The 19,179-nt window shown below is 41.0% G+C and overlaps 1 protein-coding gene across 1 annotated transcript in view; it reads left to right on the top strand.

Annotated features, from left to right (window-relative positions):
• The first annotated feature begins 675 nt into the window (after positions 1-675).
• Positions 676-19,179, top strand: part of LOC135469900 (muscle, skeletal receptor tyrosine protein kinase-like) — a 54,583-nt gene continuing 36,079 nt past the window's right edge. Inside the window, 1 exon segment of the mRNA XM_064748538.1 lies at positions 676-1,140. Within this exon segment, the coding sequence (XP_064604608.1) occupies positions 1,077-1,140 (64 nt within the window). The 5' untranslated portion in view covers positions 676-1,076.

Genomic DNA, 19,179 nt, shown 5'->3' with positions numbered 1-19,179 from the left:
TGAGCTCAAGCCCAGCTTATGTTGGTTTCCTCTCCGGCCGTACGTGGCAAGGTCTGGCAACAACCTGCGCATGACCATGGGCTTCCCTTTTTGCTCTACCCGATCCCCCCCCCCCCCACAATGCTGACCGCCGTCGTATAAGTGAAATATTGTTGAGTATGGCGGAAAACATCAATCAACTAAATACAAATAAATGGTGCGTACAATTTCGTACTGACAATAAAAATGTTGTGGACAAATAAATCAATGTATACATAAAATTCAATTTTGGTAAGAATGTGCAATCACATGGTCGGCGCAAATATAAAGGCATTGTATATATAATGCAGCCTACATGTCTATGTAAGCGCCTTTATGTGACCTGGCCTTTTGAATATACCAGGGCGACCATATAAGTGCGAAGGCGTGAGAAATTAAAGCTAAGGCGCTGTCTGAAAGATTATCTGTGATAAACAAGATCAGACCATATTTCAGTGAATATATAATTAAATGCTTATCAAGTCAGCGGTGATATTACTGGCGCAAATATAACCGTATCAGTCATACGAGCTTCATCAACCGGATCAGTTCGTACGTTGCCTTGCGGAAGGCGCACGGGAGACATGTGCCTTTGTTGTGCGCAGATGGGGACGAAACTGGTGACCTACTGCGCAAGTCAGTTTGAAGACGACAGGGAAGAGGTCGCCTTGTGCGGGAACAGGGCTTACTAAACCAAACTCTACCACTTGTTGTTTAATAGTTTCTTTCCACGCGACAAAGATGTAAATTGGAAAGTAGAAAATGCCCTGGAAGTACTGCTGTGGTCGTGTGGAGTTTACATAAGTGTTTTGTGCTAATGTTTTCTATGGAGATTTTCTGAGCCGTGGTGGCAGGAGGAGTGTTGTGGGCCGAGCCGCAGCGGCTGTGCTGTCCACTGCCGTCCGCCAGCTCAGCTATGCCGTCCTATCGGGCTGACTGGCAGGGCGCTCCCCACCCTAGGCCCGGCAGACACCCGCCACGATGCCGCTGTTACAACTACTGAGTACTCTTCCCCGGCTTTTGAAACATAAGTCTACACCGGGGACGAACGGAAGAAAATGAAACTGTTTCTAGCCCTGGCGTTGTTCCTGTACTACACCTCAGACGTGCAGAGCTGGTCGAGTAAGTTACGTCAGGTTGGGATTTTGTTGGTGTAGTCGGTACAGAGTGGCAGGCCCAGCTGACGGGCCGCGCACTCTACTGACCTGAAATAGAGGGGTGGGACAGTTACATGTACTATTGTATTGTATAGCCGTTAATACGACAGTTATTTACCTGATCTACCATATAATTATATGCATGTACTGGAAATTGTGATGCATGTACTTGTACATGCATCAAGTTGTCAGACATTGAAGTTTTTTGTTTTTTGTTTTGAAAACATTACATTGAGTACTTTCATGATATGCTATCTGTTTTCACTAGCTGTACACATTTTAATACTACTACATGTACTACATTCTTCCCACAGATAAAACGACTGCTATTGACCTTCTCCTCATACATTTGTACATGCACATACACATGTACAACTGATTTTTCCATTGAAGTTTTTTTAAGTTGAACGGTTTTAATTTTACACTAACAGTTCTTTGTATCTTATGTTTTTAAGATTGTAGATGCTAGTTGATTGCAAATTTAATTGTAATTGTGACCCTTTGTGTTGTGATGTTTTCTACATGATGCACGACACATATGAATGAATGAATGAATACTTGGTGTTTAATGTCATATGACACTGAAGAGTCATTAGGTGTGTGTACATATTGTAACACAGTGATACATAATGGCTATCTACCTCCTGTCAGGAGGGAAGTGCCTTTTAGTCTAGTGGTAGAAGGGTGGACTCCAAACCCTTAGATTTGCTAGTTCAAATCCCCATCTGGTATAGCTTGTTACAATATAATGTGTCTTCTGGTGTCCATGCTACCAACATAACATCAACACCACTGAAGTATTATGTGAAAGACGCCAGACATGACACCCTACCAGATCACATTGTATTGACACTGGGCCAACCAGTCCTATAATTTCTTGCTCTAACCCCTCAGTGTTGAGCGTCAAGCAAGGCAGCAACAAGTACCATTTTTAAAGACTATGATATGACCCAACCCGGGTTTGATCCCAACTCTGACTGTAGATATGATCTGGTATTACTGTACACATGAATATTGTCATGACATTGTGATTTCATATACAGTAATTATAGTTCATACATGTATACTGCAGTATGTTGATCTAAGCAATGTAGCTGGCGTGGTGAGGAGCATCTGTGCCATAGTGGCTAGCATGCTAATGCTGCACAATGACACAAGAGCGTCTCAGCAATACCATCACTGAGAGTTCAAGTCCAGCTCATGCTGGCTTCCTCTCTGGTCATACATGGTATGTCTGCCAAAAACCTGGGGATGGTCATTGGTACTAAGCGTAATGGAAAAAAAAAAGTGATGTAAAAGTGCCCCAAAAAGGAATTAGGCCTAGATCAGCTTCTGGCCATCAGTCCATGTATTGAAAAGGCCAGAGCTTTGAGCATTTGGCTGGGTTCCCATTGCATTAGGATGTCTGACAGTCCCTGTAGTTATGTGTATTAGAAGTTTATGTGAAGGTTGTCCTGGCTCTTCCCTCTGACATCCATTCTCCTTCAGACTCAGATATATGTACATACGTGTGTTTTTACTTCATTTCCAGAATTTGGTTCACGACTTCATACATTATTATGATATTCTGCTTTGACATTCTCTTTTATAATATGTCATTAGGCAGATAAATATGTATGCCTTTCTGCTGTTTTATAAGGGTGACCAAAAGTATGATAAAAAAGAGGTGTTTTTTTATTATGTTTATCACACAGGTGTTTGAGAAACCATGTAATACCCTAACACCATTCTTTCTGTTTTAAAACTTGTAAATTGAATCTGGACAGTTTTGGCTGTAGCTGTTTGACGCATTTGCACAGAAGCTACCACATTATACCACTGGTGACCAGCATTGTACTAGTATTGACCATGAAACCATTGACTTATCACATCTGTTGCATATTGTGTGGGTGGTTTATAGAAACTCTCTGGGGTCATGGCTGGAGGTACAGGGGTGGGGGCAGATGGGGAAGTCTGTTACTACATGTTTTCAAGGTAACCATAATTTTACCTCATGTGCTGCAATAAAACCATGATAATTTGAGATCTATGCTACTGGTATCTTAATTACTGTATTGTATGTAAAAATTTACTGTCAGAAACATATTAAGGTATTAAAATGATCCTTTTGATGTCCACTCTTTACGTTTTTCTCAAAAGATATAAATCAAACTTCCCAAAGAAACCCTCCTAAAGTGGCCATATAAGATGGATAAAACAGTCTGAAGCAAGCTAAATATGCAACTTCAAAAATGTTATTTAGGTGCTGTACAATATGTACATGTTACATTTACAATTGCTCATTTGTGGCTCCTGATATTTGTGTGCATATATTCGGTTATTTGTACTTTATGTTACCTGCATATTAAACCATGAATCATTACCTAATGCTTGACATTTTGCGCTGCTGATCAAACGGTCTGTTATCGTTCTTAGGAAAGATCGGCAAGATTGATACAACACAATATTTAATTGAATATCTAATATCCATCCTTTGAAAAAGATGAGGTCATCTAATGCACTAAGATAAAGTTCAGAGCACTGACTGCACAGTCATCTGTTAATCGTTAATTTTACCTTATGCATCCATACATTCCACAGGCTTGCTAAAACAACTTGACCTAGGCAATTATAATTTCTTTATGGCAAACAATCAGCGCCCTGTTCATGGAGTGGTTCTTCCCAGTCCAGTTTTCAGGTCTGATTTATGTGCACTTGTATTTCTATCATATATAAGCATTATGACATGGGGTAAATGTAATGGATGCTCTCATCATATTCATGATGTACATATTTAATTGGATTCTGTGGTGTTGATGTAATTGAGAAAGCATCTCGGTTTGATATCACGTGTTGTGTAACAACCGTGCACATGATACATTTGTATCTTTCAATGACATAATTATAGATGTGCATTTGAATATTAACATGCTTAATGGAAATGCAGTTTCATGACGTGATAAATAAGGACAATTTTTAGCTCACTTGTACGAAGTAAGGAGAGGTTTAGTGAAAGGGGGAGAGATGCTGACGCTGGCGCTGGCAGTGTCCAGTTTGGTGAATGTTTTTGACCAATCTTAGGGTCGCACTGACCACCCATGGTACACAGATAGCCATTCATTGGTAGCGATTTGCATATCAAAGACCAAGGAATTTTTGACTCCTAGCTCAACATTAGTTATTTCCTCAGCCATTCACAAGGTTGCAGTTGCCACCTGTAGTACATGGATTGCTGAATGCAGTTTGCGATTTGCATGTCAAAGATCTCAGCAGTGAATTTGTGCATGAACTCCCCCCACAGTGTAAATCACAGTAAGATCTATGAAGTCACTGCTCTTGCAACCCTTACGCATACAATAAACAGTTATAGCAATAATTTTGGCCTTTCTTGTTGATTTAATGGCAAGAACTTAGCACTGCCTAATTAGAGAATAATATCTGTATGTGCCAATCATTCTACTTTATTTTGATTTAGAGGTAAATATTTGAAAGTAGTATGACATGACTTGAACATAATGCAGTTTTATGAACTGTTCAATCAAGCGAGCTACTGGTATTCTCTAAATACCTTCTTTGGAGTGTTGTTCTGCTTAAGTGGCAAGTCTCAGCACTTCATTAATAATACAAATTATAAATCTTTTTGCTGAATAACAGATTGCATTTTGCCTTCCATCACTTTTGATTGAAAATGTCATCAATGCTGTGAGTAATTGATAACTTGCCTGTTTAATTCTGTGGTGCTTAACCTGTATTTTGCTTTTTTTTGTGTTCTGTTTCCTTGTCTTTGGTTAATCCTAGCTGTGGACTGTTCTGCCTGTTCATATGGAACTGTGATTTGTGTGCCGTTGTCATAGTGATTATGGTCCAGACATTTTTGAGCCGTGTTAATGTGGGCAGAAATGGATTGCTGACTTTTGGACAGCACAAATACGCTAAATCCTCTACAATTTCAACCACAGACATAGTGCATGTTTTAGCATATATCATATTTGAGTGAGTGAGTGCTTGGGGTCTAACGTTGTACTTACATGTAACAATGTTTCAGTCATATGACGATGAAGGAATCCTTAGAGTGCATGTAATGTGCCTTCTTGTTGCAGGAAGGATTTCCATCGCTCTTTTATCTAGTGCTGCTTTACTGAGACACCTTACAGAAGGCTAGTAAGGCGCCCTGCCCGAGCCATTATACTGGTACGGGTCAACCAGTCGTTGCATCCCGTTAATGCTGAACGACAAACGAGGGAGTTACAACTTCCTCTTTTAATGTCTTCGGTGTGACTCGACCCAGGATTGACGCTGAATCTACAGCTCTCAAAGTGGACGCTCGACGAACTGTGTTGTCGTGGCCGGTGTATATCATATTAGAGAAATTACATTATTTGAAATGCATGAATTGGTTCTTCTATAAATAAATTCTGTTATAAAGTTCATACATGTACAGGTATGTGCCGCAGCCTAAGCAATACATTTTAGTTTTGGAAATCTTGTGAATTACCCTGAATGACCATGAATTTCATCCATGGCTGACTTGCCCATTTTACCTGATTCTGAGAGTTCTATTGAGTTTAGAAAGGTGTTTTGAGATTTGCTTGGAACACGGGGTGACATTCTACACGAAGATTGTCAGCTTCAGCACCGAAAACAATATTTATTTGTCTCTAAACGCACTTTTGTGGACGAAATTTTAATTCATGTAGGGTATGTTTTCAAATTGTATTTAAAGGTATACTGAGCTGATTGAATTAGTTAAAGATTTAGGATGGGTTGTGCTAACCCTCATTGGTTACAGTCAGTTGTAGGTACAGATGTTCAATGGGCTGGGGGACCTCCGTGGCCGAGGTGGTTAGCACACCGGCACTGCGTAATGACCCAGACGTCTCTCACCAATGGTGTCACTGTGAGTTTAAGTTCAGCTCATGCTGGCTTCCTCTCCGGCTGTTCATCTGCCAGCAACCTGCGGATGGTCGTGGGATTTCTTCCAGCTCTGTCCTGTTTCCCCCCACAATATTGTGATCACCATCATATAAATGAAATATTCTTGAGTATGGCGTGAAACAGAAATTGAAATAAATGGATACCAGGGGCTAGGCTGATGTACATGTAGCAATCCACCTCATTATGGTGGTCATGTTAATGGACATGTTTATTTACACTCTTCGTAAATAAACTCATTGATTCTGTGAAAGACTGGCATATGTGGGAAGGTCTTCCAGCAACCTGCAGATGGTCATGGGTTTCCCCCAAGCAGAGCCCCGTTCCTTCCTACCTTAATGCTGGCTGCTGTCGCATAAGTGAAATATTCTTGAGTACGACGTAAAACACCAATCAAATAACTAAATCATTGAATGGACTGAGGATTTTTCTAGTTGTTTCATTGTCATATATATATATATATATATATATATATACACACACACACGTGCGGTAGAATAATAGTCGTGCTAGTGCATGCTAGTGACCCAGGAGTCTCTCACCAATGCGGTCGCTGTGAGTTCAAGTCCAGCTCATGCTGGCTTCCTCTCCGGCCGTACATGGGAAGGTATGTCAGTAACCTGTGGATGGTCGTGGGTTTCCCCTGGCTCTGCCAGGTTTCCAACCACCATAATGCTGGCCGCCGTCGTATGAGTGATATATTCTTGAGTATGGCGTAAAACACCAATCAAATAAATAAATAAATAAATAGAATAATAGTTATGTGGAACTCGTTCTGGCATACACGTACACTAAGGACTGTACTTGCATGTTATAAATGCAACTCCTACATGGAGATATAGCTGTGCATGTATATTCTCATACATGTGTTACAATGGGGAGGCAGCATTTTTTTTTAATCCAGTGAGGTGGCACAAGTGTGAAGCAGGATCTGCAGCCATTATTACGTCCCCGTCACAGTGTATCAGTTTCTATTGTAATGTCGTACAGTCTTTAATATGACGTACTCATGATGCGCTTTGAAAGGAACTGATGTTTTGTATGCAGACTTGTATTCTATGACTGTCCATTGAAATCAGGTGACTGGTGGAGGGCATTGACCTATATGTTATTTAGGGTGGCAAAAAGATGTTTGATTCTCCTTCACATTAGTCATGCAGGTACGGGTTACAGGTATCCATCTACTGACGTTCTGAGGACATACATTTTTGTGTATTTTATATATTTTATACTGGGTGCTGTTGTGTTGTTTTCTGGAGCCTGTCAAAGTTGGAATCCATGGTGGGTGATGTACATGGTTACATTTACTTCACTAGTGACCTTCATCAGAGTGTAATCATCTGTCTGTCTAACAACAGCACATCCTCTATCAGGTATTGACAATTACCACATATCCGTAGATCGTGGGTGCACAGATCAGGGAATCCATCTCGTAACGATCTGCGACCTTTTGTACACTCGTGATTAGATCCGGTCACAGAGCACCCCAGGTGTCGCAGACAATTTAGTGTTAAGAGCTTGTTTAGTGCTTGTCATTTACTGGTTGATTGAAGCTATTAGGTGTGCAGGTTGTAGATTTTCATTTATATGGCGTATTATAAACAAATGGGGATGGATTGACAGAATTCATAAATGCACATTGTTACTGGCCAGCCTTCTCAGTATTAATAAGTTGACCAGTAATAGTCTTCAGGTGCTGGGGGTGTGTAAAGATGGTACGCATAGCTATAGTGTCCTGAAGATTATTGCCTTACCCTGTGATGTAGGGACAGGTGGTATGGCTACATGTATTAGCCAGTTCAGAGTTTCAGCTGACAGAGCTGTTCCTGGCTGTTCATTTAAGTTATGCAGGGTAATTAACATGAACCAGATGCATTTGGTGGTGAATTAAGAAGTAGAAGATCAAATATTATAAAACATTTTATATTTTAAGGTAAGTCCCAGCAATGCAGTTGCTGTGAGATCAAGTACAGCTCACCCTGGTTCCCTCTCCAGTTGTACATGGTTAAGTCTTGCAGCGTCCTGCGGATGGTCTTGGGTATAGCCCCTTTTCTCCCACAATTAATTCTTCTTTTCCAATTTCTTTACGTGTGGGATTTTAAATGTTTATTAATTATTATGCACGAAAGTCGTTAAAAATTACTAAATATTTGCTTGGTCTACATTAGGTTGCAGTAAAGTTATATCATCCAAAGTTATCTTGTAAGAGAATGCTAAGTGAGTAATGTTAAGGTGGTGTGTACAGGCAGCTATGTTAACACTATGCGATCAGTCAGTGGTGTTAAGGTTGTGGGCACAGGCAGCTGTGTTAGTGCTGTTGGAACTGTCAGTTATGGTGTATATAGTCATCTACAGTAACACTTTTGGGAACAGTCAGTGATGTTAAGGTGGTGTGTACAATCAGCTGTGTGGGAACACTGAATAATGTTAAGTTGGTGTGTACATTCAGTTGTGTGGGAACACTGTGGGAACATACAATGATGTTAAGTTGGTGTGTACAGTCAGCTGTGTGGGAACACTGTAGAAACAGTCAGTGATGTTAAGTGGGTGTGTACAATCAGCTGTGTGGGAGCAGTCAATGGTGTTAAGGTGGTGTGTACAATCAGCTGTGTGGGAACACTGTGGGGACAGTCAGTGGTGTGAAGGTGGTGTGTACAATTAGCTGTGTGGGAACAGTCAATGGTGTGAAGGTGGTGTGTACAATCAGCTGTGTGGGAACAGTCAGTGGTGTCAAGTTGGTGTGTACAATCAGCTGTGTTGGAATAGTCAGTGGTGTTAAGGTGGTGTGTACAATCTGCTGTGTAAGAACAGTCCATGATGTTAAGTGGTTGGGTACAATCAGCTTTGTGGGAACAGTCAGTGGTGTTAAGTTGGTGTGTACAATCAGCTGTGTGGGAACAGTCAGTGGTGTTAAGGTGGTGTGTACATTCAGCTGTGTGGGAACAGTCAGTGATGTTATGGCGGTGTGTACAATCAGCAGTGTGAGAACAGTCAGTGGTGTTAAGGTGGTGTGTACATTCAGCTGTGTGGGAACAGTCAGTGATGTTATGGCGGTGTGTACAATCAGCAGTGTGAGAACAGTCAGTGATGTTAAGACGGTGTGTACAGTACATGTAAGTGGGAACAGTCAGTGATGTTAAGGCGGTGTGTACAATCAGCAGTGTGGGAACAGTCATTAATGTTAAGCTGGTGTGTACAGTACATGAATGTGGGAACTATGTTCATTGTATTAACATTAATATATATAGTGTAACATACGTGTATGGTATATGTGTAGTCAGTGATTTGAAGACATATCCAGATGAGTTGTACTACTTTGAGGCACATGAACTGTACATGTTAACACAGTCACAGCAAGAACAGTGACTGCCCGTGTAGATGTAAAGTCAACTGTGTACAGCTAGTGGTCTAAAGATTTGGGTTTGTGAGGTGTACGTTGTCGGGAATAAGCGGCAGTGGCCGTGGTACAAACGAGTACTTCACTACAGCGTACTTGTCCCGCACAGGTGTAGGTTATAGAGGCAGGTAAAAACTTATAAAGTAGGTCAGTCTAACCTGTTACACATGGCCCACTGAACAGACAAGCTGACTGCCTTATATCCATCTACCCACATATATAGGGCTAAATAACCCAAACGTCACCAGTTTGACTAGCTTTTTAGGCTCACTCTGTTCCGTCTCTGACCTTATACATGTAGGTGTGCTCCTCCCCCCCCCCCCCCCCCCCCGGCCCCCACCCCCCACCCAGCCATAATGACAGTGTTCTGTTAGCATCTCTCACAGGAGGGGGCTAATCCTGGCTATTTTGTCCCCATCCCCTGTGTTGTCCTCCTATACAGAACTCTCTAGATTGCCTAGCCTTAGTCAGTCAGTGTGCACTAGTGAGCCCATGTCCTAGCTTCTTTACCACCTCAGTGACTGCCCTGGATATACACTTTGCCTGTCCCTCTGTATAACTTTGTCTTGTCCAAAGCCTTGGCTTTGTCTACATGTATACACAAAATATGGCAGCCTAGTTTTTGTGGTATCCATGTACTTATTAAAGTTTGCGTGCCTTCATTGTTGTTGTGTTTAGTGTCCCAGAGACTTTTAACTTTTCCATGATGCACTACAGGTATTTAAGTTTTTAATTAAGTAGACCATTAAGCGAAATACACGGATTAGGTATAGTATATGGATGGAGGAAACATTGCACATGCACTTGTACACCAGTGTCAGAGTTTCTGTTTCTTAAAGGCATGGTCAAATGATTAGGATTAAGGATGTCTGAGTTATTTTTTTAAACTGCAAAAAAATTCTATTGAATTAGAACTGCTATTGCCACAACTGATGCTATACTTCATTTAAAAATGCTCTTTACCTCATTCCAGCATACCTGCATGATTAAACGTCATATCTGCCTGATTCAGTGTCACTTTATTAGGCACCTACATGTGATTTTTCAAGGCTCATCAGGTGAATTTTGTAGAAACTGCCAAAGATTTTGAGGATGTGTAAATCATACGGGTTTTTACTAAATTGTGGTTACCATTGTAAATCATTTGTCCCATGTGGTTTCCTGCGTATCATTATAATATTTCGCACATAGTTTTTGTTTTAACTGGATTAACACTTTAAATGGAAAACATATTGAAAGCAGGGATTTTCATTTGACAGCAATCTATAATCTCCAAACGCCAAAAACTACAGGTAATCTTTCATCTTTTGTGAACTCCTTTGAGTAATTCCTTACGTAGGCTTCCTGCCTACAAAGGAACACATTGGGAGTTGTCAAGTTGGATGCCATTCCAAGGTGGTCACAGGAGCACACGCTGAACTCTGATTAGCTGGAAAAATGTTTGTGAACAATCACCATAGAAAAACCTCCCCCCCCCACCCCCCACTACATATAGGGTCAATTTTTGGACATGATATATGGCACTGTAGAATCCAAAAGTCCAAATGCATTTCCTGGGCTGACAAAAAACAAAAAAAATTAAAAAATAAATTTTGTCGTGGACACTTTTTAACGGGTTTTATCGGACATATTCTTCATAGCAGTATTTGCTCTGCCTTTAAGTGTGATATATTAGTGAAACACCAATGAAGTACATGTAAACAGGAACAACATGACAAAGAAAGGCCTCTCTTTTTTTTGGTTTTTTGTTGGGCAGGTGCATTACATAACCAACCTCTTTTTACACCAGTTAAAGGTGGATGAGTTTGTCATTGCATGTGTGTGTGGTAACTCTGTTCTCCTCATACAGTCTATATGTATTTTATGGAACTAGGCCTCACACAGAGGGTTATGTCACCAGTTCTCCATGTACTTACATATGGTTAACATTTGTAACAACTGTCACCTTAGTCAACTCACATATTTCGCGGAAATGTAATTTTATGTAGTATTGCGACGTTAAGTTCAGTGCAAACATTTACATTCAGTTGAGATTAGTCAATGTGTGAATGAATCCATTATTTAAAGAGGATTAGCCTCTGAAATTGTACAGTGTGCTCTTCCCAGAGACCCTCAATAACAATACAGTGTACCCGAACAAGAACAAACACTCTAGATGATTGTAGTTTGAAATCTCTACATGTATAAATCAACTCATATTATAAAAAATGGATTTGGTATGCATTACAACTTGCTGGTTGAATTAATTGTTCAAATATTGTGATAGGAAAGCAGTAAACTGATGGTACTGTTTTGATTTAGCATTATACGCTGATGCAAGAGAGACAGTCAAGCACTGTGAAACTGATTTTATAATAGTTTGTGAATTGTGCTTATCAGTATTAACATCGTTACACTTACTGCATGCTTCTCTGTTTTTAGCAAATGATTCTTTTAAGCATAATACCGGCCCTGTTAGCACAGTTGGTAGAGCGCCACTTTCTTGAGGGGTAGATCCACGGTCAAAGTCACACCTAAGTCAAGTCACACCTAAGACTTTAAAAGAGGAAGTTGCAGCTTCCTCGTTTGGTGTTCAGCAAAAAGGGGATAGCGCAATGACTGGTTGACCCATATCAGTAATGGCTCGGGCGGGGTGGCTTACTTGCCTTCGGTAAGTCGTCTCAGTGAAGCAGCACTAGATGAAAGGGCGGTGGAAATCCGTCCTGCAACAAGGAGGCACATTACATACACTCTAAGGAATCCTTCGTTGTCATCTGACTGAAACATTGTTAAGTACGACGTTAAACCCCAAACACTCACTCACTCACTCACAGCATTACAGTGACTCATCTTGCAATGATTTATAAATAACACCAACCATATATTTATTATGTCCATTGTGATCACATCTTGGCATGTAGTGTCTAAACTCTTAATAGATTTTTAGCTATGGAAGTATGTGTTTTGCAGTCTAAGGATCTCTGTGGCACTCACCCAGGAACCTTTCACCGATGTGGTGGCTGTGAGTTCAAGTCTGGCTCATGCTGGCTTCCTCTCCAGCTGTACATCTTCCGCCAACCTGCGGATGGTCGTGGGTTTCCTCCCACCATAATGCTGGCCACCGTAGCATAAGTGGAATATTCTTGAGTACAGTGATGACAGTGTAAAACACCTATCAAGTAGGTAAAATAAATTTACTGTCTGAAAAAAAGGGAAGCTAATGATAAAAGAAAGTCACAGACGCACATGTAATTCATACATTGTCTGTGTTATACATGGATATTTTATGACTTTATGATAACAGGTGCAGTACAATGTTAGCTTTTCTCCACTGATGTGTGTAGTGTACAGGTGATTAAATATAGCTGTGTCTACCTGTATTTACAGGTAATTTACACGATAGTATACATGTGTAACTGGTAATTTTCATTAACCCACACAGTTTTCATGGGATGAAGTGTGATTTCCATAGTGCATGTATGTCAGTGAGGCAGCGCTATAGCACAGGTATCTATGGAGAATAACTGTCTACAGTGAATCACCATCAGAAATAGTTTTGAAAACAATGTTAAGCTTTAAACAAGAAGGAAAACTAGAGACAAGAGCTAGAAAGCACTTGAAAAATTGAGCATCCAGGTTTTCAGATGATTGTAGAAGTGGTAATTTTGAGATGATATACACATACATGTATATATATATCTTTTTTGGTGGTAAGGTCAGATAAAGGTACGCATATAGAGCTCAAGATTGATCATTGTATCCCACTTACTCTTGTCAGCAGTCATACATTGTAGCACTCTGATGTTAAGCACTGACCTCCTTTTACTCCTCTTCAAAACTAACGTCTGTTATTTTTTCCATTCCCATATTAAAGCCTGCCCTTGACGTAACTAGTTAATCAGTTATAATTAACTATTGTGGAAAGGCTCAAGCTCTCAGATCTAAATTTTAAAAGCCTTGTCACTGTTTGAGGGCTCATCCATTACCTGTAAGATTACAGTCTCTGTACATGCACAGCTGGTGTAATGACATCTTCGGCTAACCTGCTTATACAAATGTCCCGAATATTTCACGGCTGCTTGAAATGTCTGTCAGTGTTGAAATGTCAAACAAGTTCGTCCACTTGGGCTGAGCCGGTCTTGTGTCAGAGGGCTACATGTATGTGAGGAGACCCGCATTGAAGGTAGCCAGGGAAGCCTGTGCAGGTTAACTTTGGGGAAGAAAAGGGGGGGGGGGTGAGGGAATACCAGAGGTGAATTACTATCTACCTGTTAACTCTCGACTACAGGTGACCTCCTAGCTGAGGAGCAGAGATTAAATATGGCTGTGCCTACCTGTACAGTACATAGTGTATTAACAGTGTCCCCTCTACCTGCCTGCTGACTTATAGTATACAGTTTTCATGTGCCATTGCAGCAGTTTGCCCTTGCTTTTCGGCTGACTAATATGGTTTTAGTACATGTAATACAGCTTTGATCTCCCTCCCATCTTTCCTGACCTGTGTACATGTAATACAGCTTTGATCTCCCTCCCATCTTTCCTGACCTGTGTACATGTAATGCAGCTTTGATCTCCCTTCCATCTTTCCTGACCTGTGTACATGTAATACAGCTTTGATCTCCCTCCCATCTTTGCTGACCTGTGTACTTGTAATACAGCTTTGGTCTCCCTCCCATCTTTGCTGACCTGTGTACATGTGATACAGCTTTGATCTCCCTGCCATCTTTTTGGACCTGTGTACCTGTAATATAGTTTTTTGTCTCTCTCCCATTGTTCCTGACCTGTGTATATGTAATACAGTTTTGGCCTCCTTCCCATCTTTCCTGACCTGTGTACATGTAATACAGCTTTGGTCTCCCTCCCATCTTTGCTGACCTGTGTACATGTAATACAGCTTTGATCTCCCTCCCATCTTTGCTGACCTGTGTATATGTAATACAGCTTTAGTCTCCCTCCCATCTTTCCTGACCTGTGTATATGTAATACAGCTTTGACCTTCCTCCCATCTTTGCTGACCTGTGTACCTGTAATATAGCTTTGGTCTCCCTCCCATCTTTTTTGACCTGTGTATATGTAATACAGCTTTGATCTCCCTCCCATCTTTCCTGACCTGTGTACCTGTAATATAGCTTTGGTCTCCCTCCCATCTTTTTTGACCTGTGTACCTGTAATAAGCTTTGGTCTCCCTCCCATCTTTCCTGACCTGTGTACCTGTAATACAGCTTTGACCTTCCTCCCATCTTTCCTGACCTGTGTACATGTAATATAGCTTTGGTCTCACTCCCATCTTTTTTGACCTGTGTACCTGTAATAAGCTTTGGTCTCCCTCCCATATTTCCTGACCTGTGTATATGTAATACAGCTTTGGTCTCCCTCCCATCTTTGCTGACCTGTGTACATGTAATACAGCTTTGATCTCCCTCCCATCTTTGCTGACCTGTGTATATGTAATACAGCTTTAGTCTCCCTCCCATCTTTGCTGACCTGTGTATATGTAATACAGCTTTGACCTTCCTCCCATCTTTGCTGACCTGTGTACCTGTAATATAGCTTTGGTCTCCCTCCCATCTTTTTTGACCTGTGTATATGTAATACAGCTTTGATCTCCCTCCCATCTTTCCTGACCTGTGTACCTGTAATATAGCTTTGGTCTCCCTCCCATCTTTTTTGACCTGTGTACCTGTAATAAGCTTTGGTCTCCCTCCCATCTTTCCTGACCTGTGTACCTGTAATACAGCTTTGACCTTCCTCCCATCTTTGCTGACCTGTGTACATGTAATATAGCTTTGGTCTCACTCCCATCTTTTTTGACCTGTGTACCTGTAATAAGCTTTGGTCTCCCTCCCATATTTCCTGACCTGTGTACATGTAATACAGCTTTAGTCTCCCTCCCATCTTTGCTGACCTGTGTACATGTAATACAGCTTTGATCTCCCTCCCATCTTTGCTGACCTGTGTATATGTAATACAGCTTTAGTCTCCCTCCCATCTTTCCTGACCTGTGTATATGTAATACAGCTTTGACCTTCCTCCCATCTTTGCTGACCTGTGTACCTGTAATATAGCTTTGGTCTCCCTCCCATCTTTTTTGACCTGTGTATATGTAATACAGCTTTGATCTCCCTCCCATCTTTCCTGACCTGTGTACCTGTAATATAGCTTTGGTCTCCCTCCCATCTTTTTTGACCTGTGTACCTGTAATAAGCTTTGGTCTCCCTCCCATCTTTCCTGACCTGTGTACCTGTAATACAGCTTTGACCTTCCTCCCATCTTTCCTGACCTGTGTACATGTAATATAGCTTTGGTCTCACTCCCATCTTTTTTGACCTGTGTACCTGTAATAAGCTTTGGTCTCCCTCCCATATTTCCTGACCTGTGTATATGTAATACAGCTTTGGTCTCCCTCCTATCTTTGCTGACCTGTGTATATGTAATACAGCTTTGGTCTCCCTCCCATCTTTTTTGACCTGTATATAGAGTGCATTTAATATTCTCCTTCATATCCCCATCCTTTAAATACACCATCCTTAGATTATAACCCACATCTGTACATTGTGAATATCTCCTTAGTGCCATGGTCAGGAGTAGGTTAAAACTGCACTACAGGGCAATAATAAATTTTTGGATTTTTACATTTCACATTCCTTTCTGTTGCCTATTAATTATTATCAGACAAGTTATGTAACAAGATATCCCTTCAGTAAAGACATCTGCTGTACCAGTGAAGATTTGGTTAGCCTTGTCTTCTCAAGCAGATACATGGGTGTCAAGCATTTCACAACTGATCATGTCATTGAAGTGGAAATGGCATGAAATGGTAAAAGGTGGGCAAGTGCAAGGGGATAGTGCTGAAAAGATAAATGGTAAACTCTTTCATATGTTGCTGGTAAACACTATGGGCTCTCAACACAAATTTTATGGTTGATTTTACATATGGGTGTTCATTGTTGAACCCATTCCTGTTGTAGGAAAGTTACTCTGGGTACTTCAGGGGTCATTTTGGAGCTTCGGTGTAGGTTACTGGGGAGGAGGGTTCCAGTACGTGTAATTATGGTGTATATGTAGTGTGTTCTACGTGGACAACCCTTAACAGACGGGATCTGAACAGTCATCAGCTGCAATCCTATACTGTAATCAGAGTACACTTATGTCACTGTTCACAGGTAACAGAAGCCCACCGTCTTCGAACCACACCTGCAGTTAAGCCAGGTATAATTGGCAGTTTGAGTGCTGGTGTCAGGACGTTAGTACAAGGCGACCTTCCTCGCCTTTCCAGGCATGTCAGCTTGTTAGAAGCTGTATCTGTATTCTCTATAACTGGTCATGCTGCTGTCAAATTTAGTATCCTACGCAGTCTTGAAGGATGATTATCAAGTTTTGCTCTCCGGCCATCTGCCAGCAACCTGCGGATGGTCCTGGGTTTCCACCGGGCTCTGCCCAGTTTCATCCTACTATGATGTCGTTGTATAGGTGAAATATTTTTGAATATGGTGTAAAATACCAATAAATAAGTATCAAGTTTTGTATAGCATCTCTGCTATGGCATTTCTGACGTGCTGGGTACATGTGGTGTGTGTTGGTGTGTGGAACGTTTGCATGTGAAGTCAATATCACTGAAGTAGTGCTGTAGGAAAGGTAGTTTGAGGATCAGTCTGTTGTTGTTAGTCTGGCTCTTCAACCTTCGGCCTGACAGTGTATGGGTCATGTGAAACTGCCTTGTTGTTTAAAACATGATGGAAATGAAAATCTTGCAAGTGTCTTTAGTTGAATGACATTATATAATGAGCCGACAGTGACCATTACCAAAGATTTTTCAATTCGTTTTTGAAATCATGAAGTTTTACAAAATAATATTTTACTTGACTTTATTATCTGGACTGTGAATCACCTCTGTCATGTCCATCTTGAGTAACAAGCCAAGGAAGGATGGCTCTGCAGTCACTCTGCTTGTGGCACATCAGTCACCACCTTTCCCCTATTCCTTTTGTTGACGTCAGATTGAGCAATAACATCATGAACAGGCCTTTCTAATGGCGTCAGAACTATGCTTCTTGAGCTAACGTGTATTTTGAGTTGGGAAAAAGACGTCATTTTCCAATTGTCCGGCAAGATTGCACTGCGAGTAAGAGTAGTCACCTTTGCCGAATATAGAGTTTATCTGCCCTATTCAGCTCAAAAGTGATTAATAGGCCGAACAACAGGTATGCACACTTTTAGAGACTAATTTATGTCTTAATTTTTCTACGCATCTGTTTTTAAACTTACAGTTGGGTGAATTGGGCATTTTCAGAGGCGTAAATTACTCCGATGTAGTTGTTATGACATTATTCACAACGCACAACACTGACACTCGCTCACAACTGTCAGGTTTATAGCAAGGAATTGCAGCCTTGTCATTCTGAAAAAAAAAAACCCCTGTGGACTCCTACTCCTACATGAACTTTAGACATGCCATAGACCAAATAGAGAGGTCAAGATTTTGATTTTGATTTGTGTTTTACCCCGTACTCAAGAATATTTCACTTAAACGACAGAGGCCAGCATTATGGTGGGTGGAAACCAGGCAGAGGGAAACCATCTGCAGGTTGCTGCAGACCTTCCCACGTACCGCCAGAGAGGAAGCCAGCATGAGCTGGACTTGAACTCACAGCGACTGCATTGGCTCCTGGGTCATTACGAAAAGATCAAGATGCACTTACACAACCATAAATTCTTTAATGCAATGATAACTGGACAGCGTTTTGAATTATAAAGGTTGGAGTTCACAGAAGTCAGAAAAAGTGAAGATTGAATTTTAAAAGCCGAGAATACATGTACTTCTGTTGTGTAGTCTTTGTCTTAAAGTTTAATTATTGCATGCTATTGATTTAGGTTTTTTTGACATTTCGTGATTATTTTTCAAACACACTTTAAGTATTGCTGAAGCACGGTGGACTACATGTATGCATGTTCATCTGTCGAGGCATACTGTGTGGAATTTTTAAGAAAATGTTTGCATGTAGATGGTGTACAGTTACATGTACACATACACATGGTCCAGGTATTTAGTGTCCATTTTGGTGTACAAAATAGTGTCCTCTTTGAAGATACAATCTGTCAAGTGCGACAAGATCTCAAGACGTATAAATAGGTCAGTTTGGAGCCAAGGCAGCTCACCTGTCAGCCAGCTCTCCTTGACATCCCCCCCCCACCTTTAAGTTACTCAAAACTCTCTCATCACCTGGGAGGGGTAATCTGTCAAAACTTCCCACTTTCTCTCAGACAGTCACAGATTTGTATTCTGTCTGCCTCACATCAGCTGATTGCTTCTCCCAAGACGGTGCTGGCTGCTTGTGACACAGATGTCAGATGCTCTTACAAAAGTTTGAAGTTTACCTGATGTAAGGGATGTAAATGAGATTAATTAACAGGTATATGAATGATAACTTCTTGTGCTGCCAACAGGACAGGTGTGTGTGTGTGTGAGATTCATAATTAATGTGGCTGTGGAGAGGCAGTTATTATTTCATACAGGTAGGCACAAGGCCTGGGGACAGAGAATTGTCTATCAGTTTGCTACATTACTAAGGTTGCTCTATGATGTGCCCTGCTGTTGAAGTTGGTCTTATAACAAAAAAACTTGGCAATTTGTAATGTAGCTGTGCCTGTTCTGGCACAATTAAAGAAACTTTCTGTAAGATTTCTGTAGATACCCTAATTTCTGAACCTCTTCGCCCA

The sequence above is a fragment of the Liolophura sinensis genome, chromosome 7 (genome assembly GCF_032854445.1).
Source record: "Liolophura sinensis isolate JHLJ2023 chromosome 7, CUHK_Ljap_v2, whole genome shotgun sequence".
NCBI lineage: Eukaryota > Metazoa > Mollusca > Polyplacophora > Chitonida > Chitonidae > Liolophura > Liolophura sinensis.
Note: the sequence above shows the minus strand (reverse complement) of the source record. Positions and strands in the feature narration are given on the sequence as shown.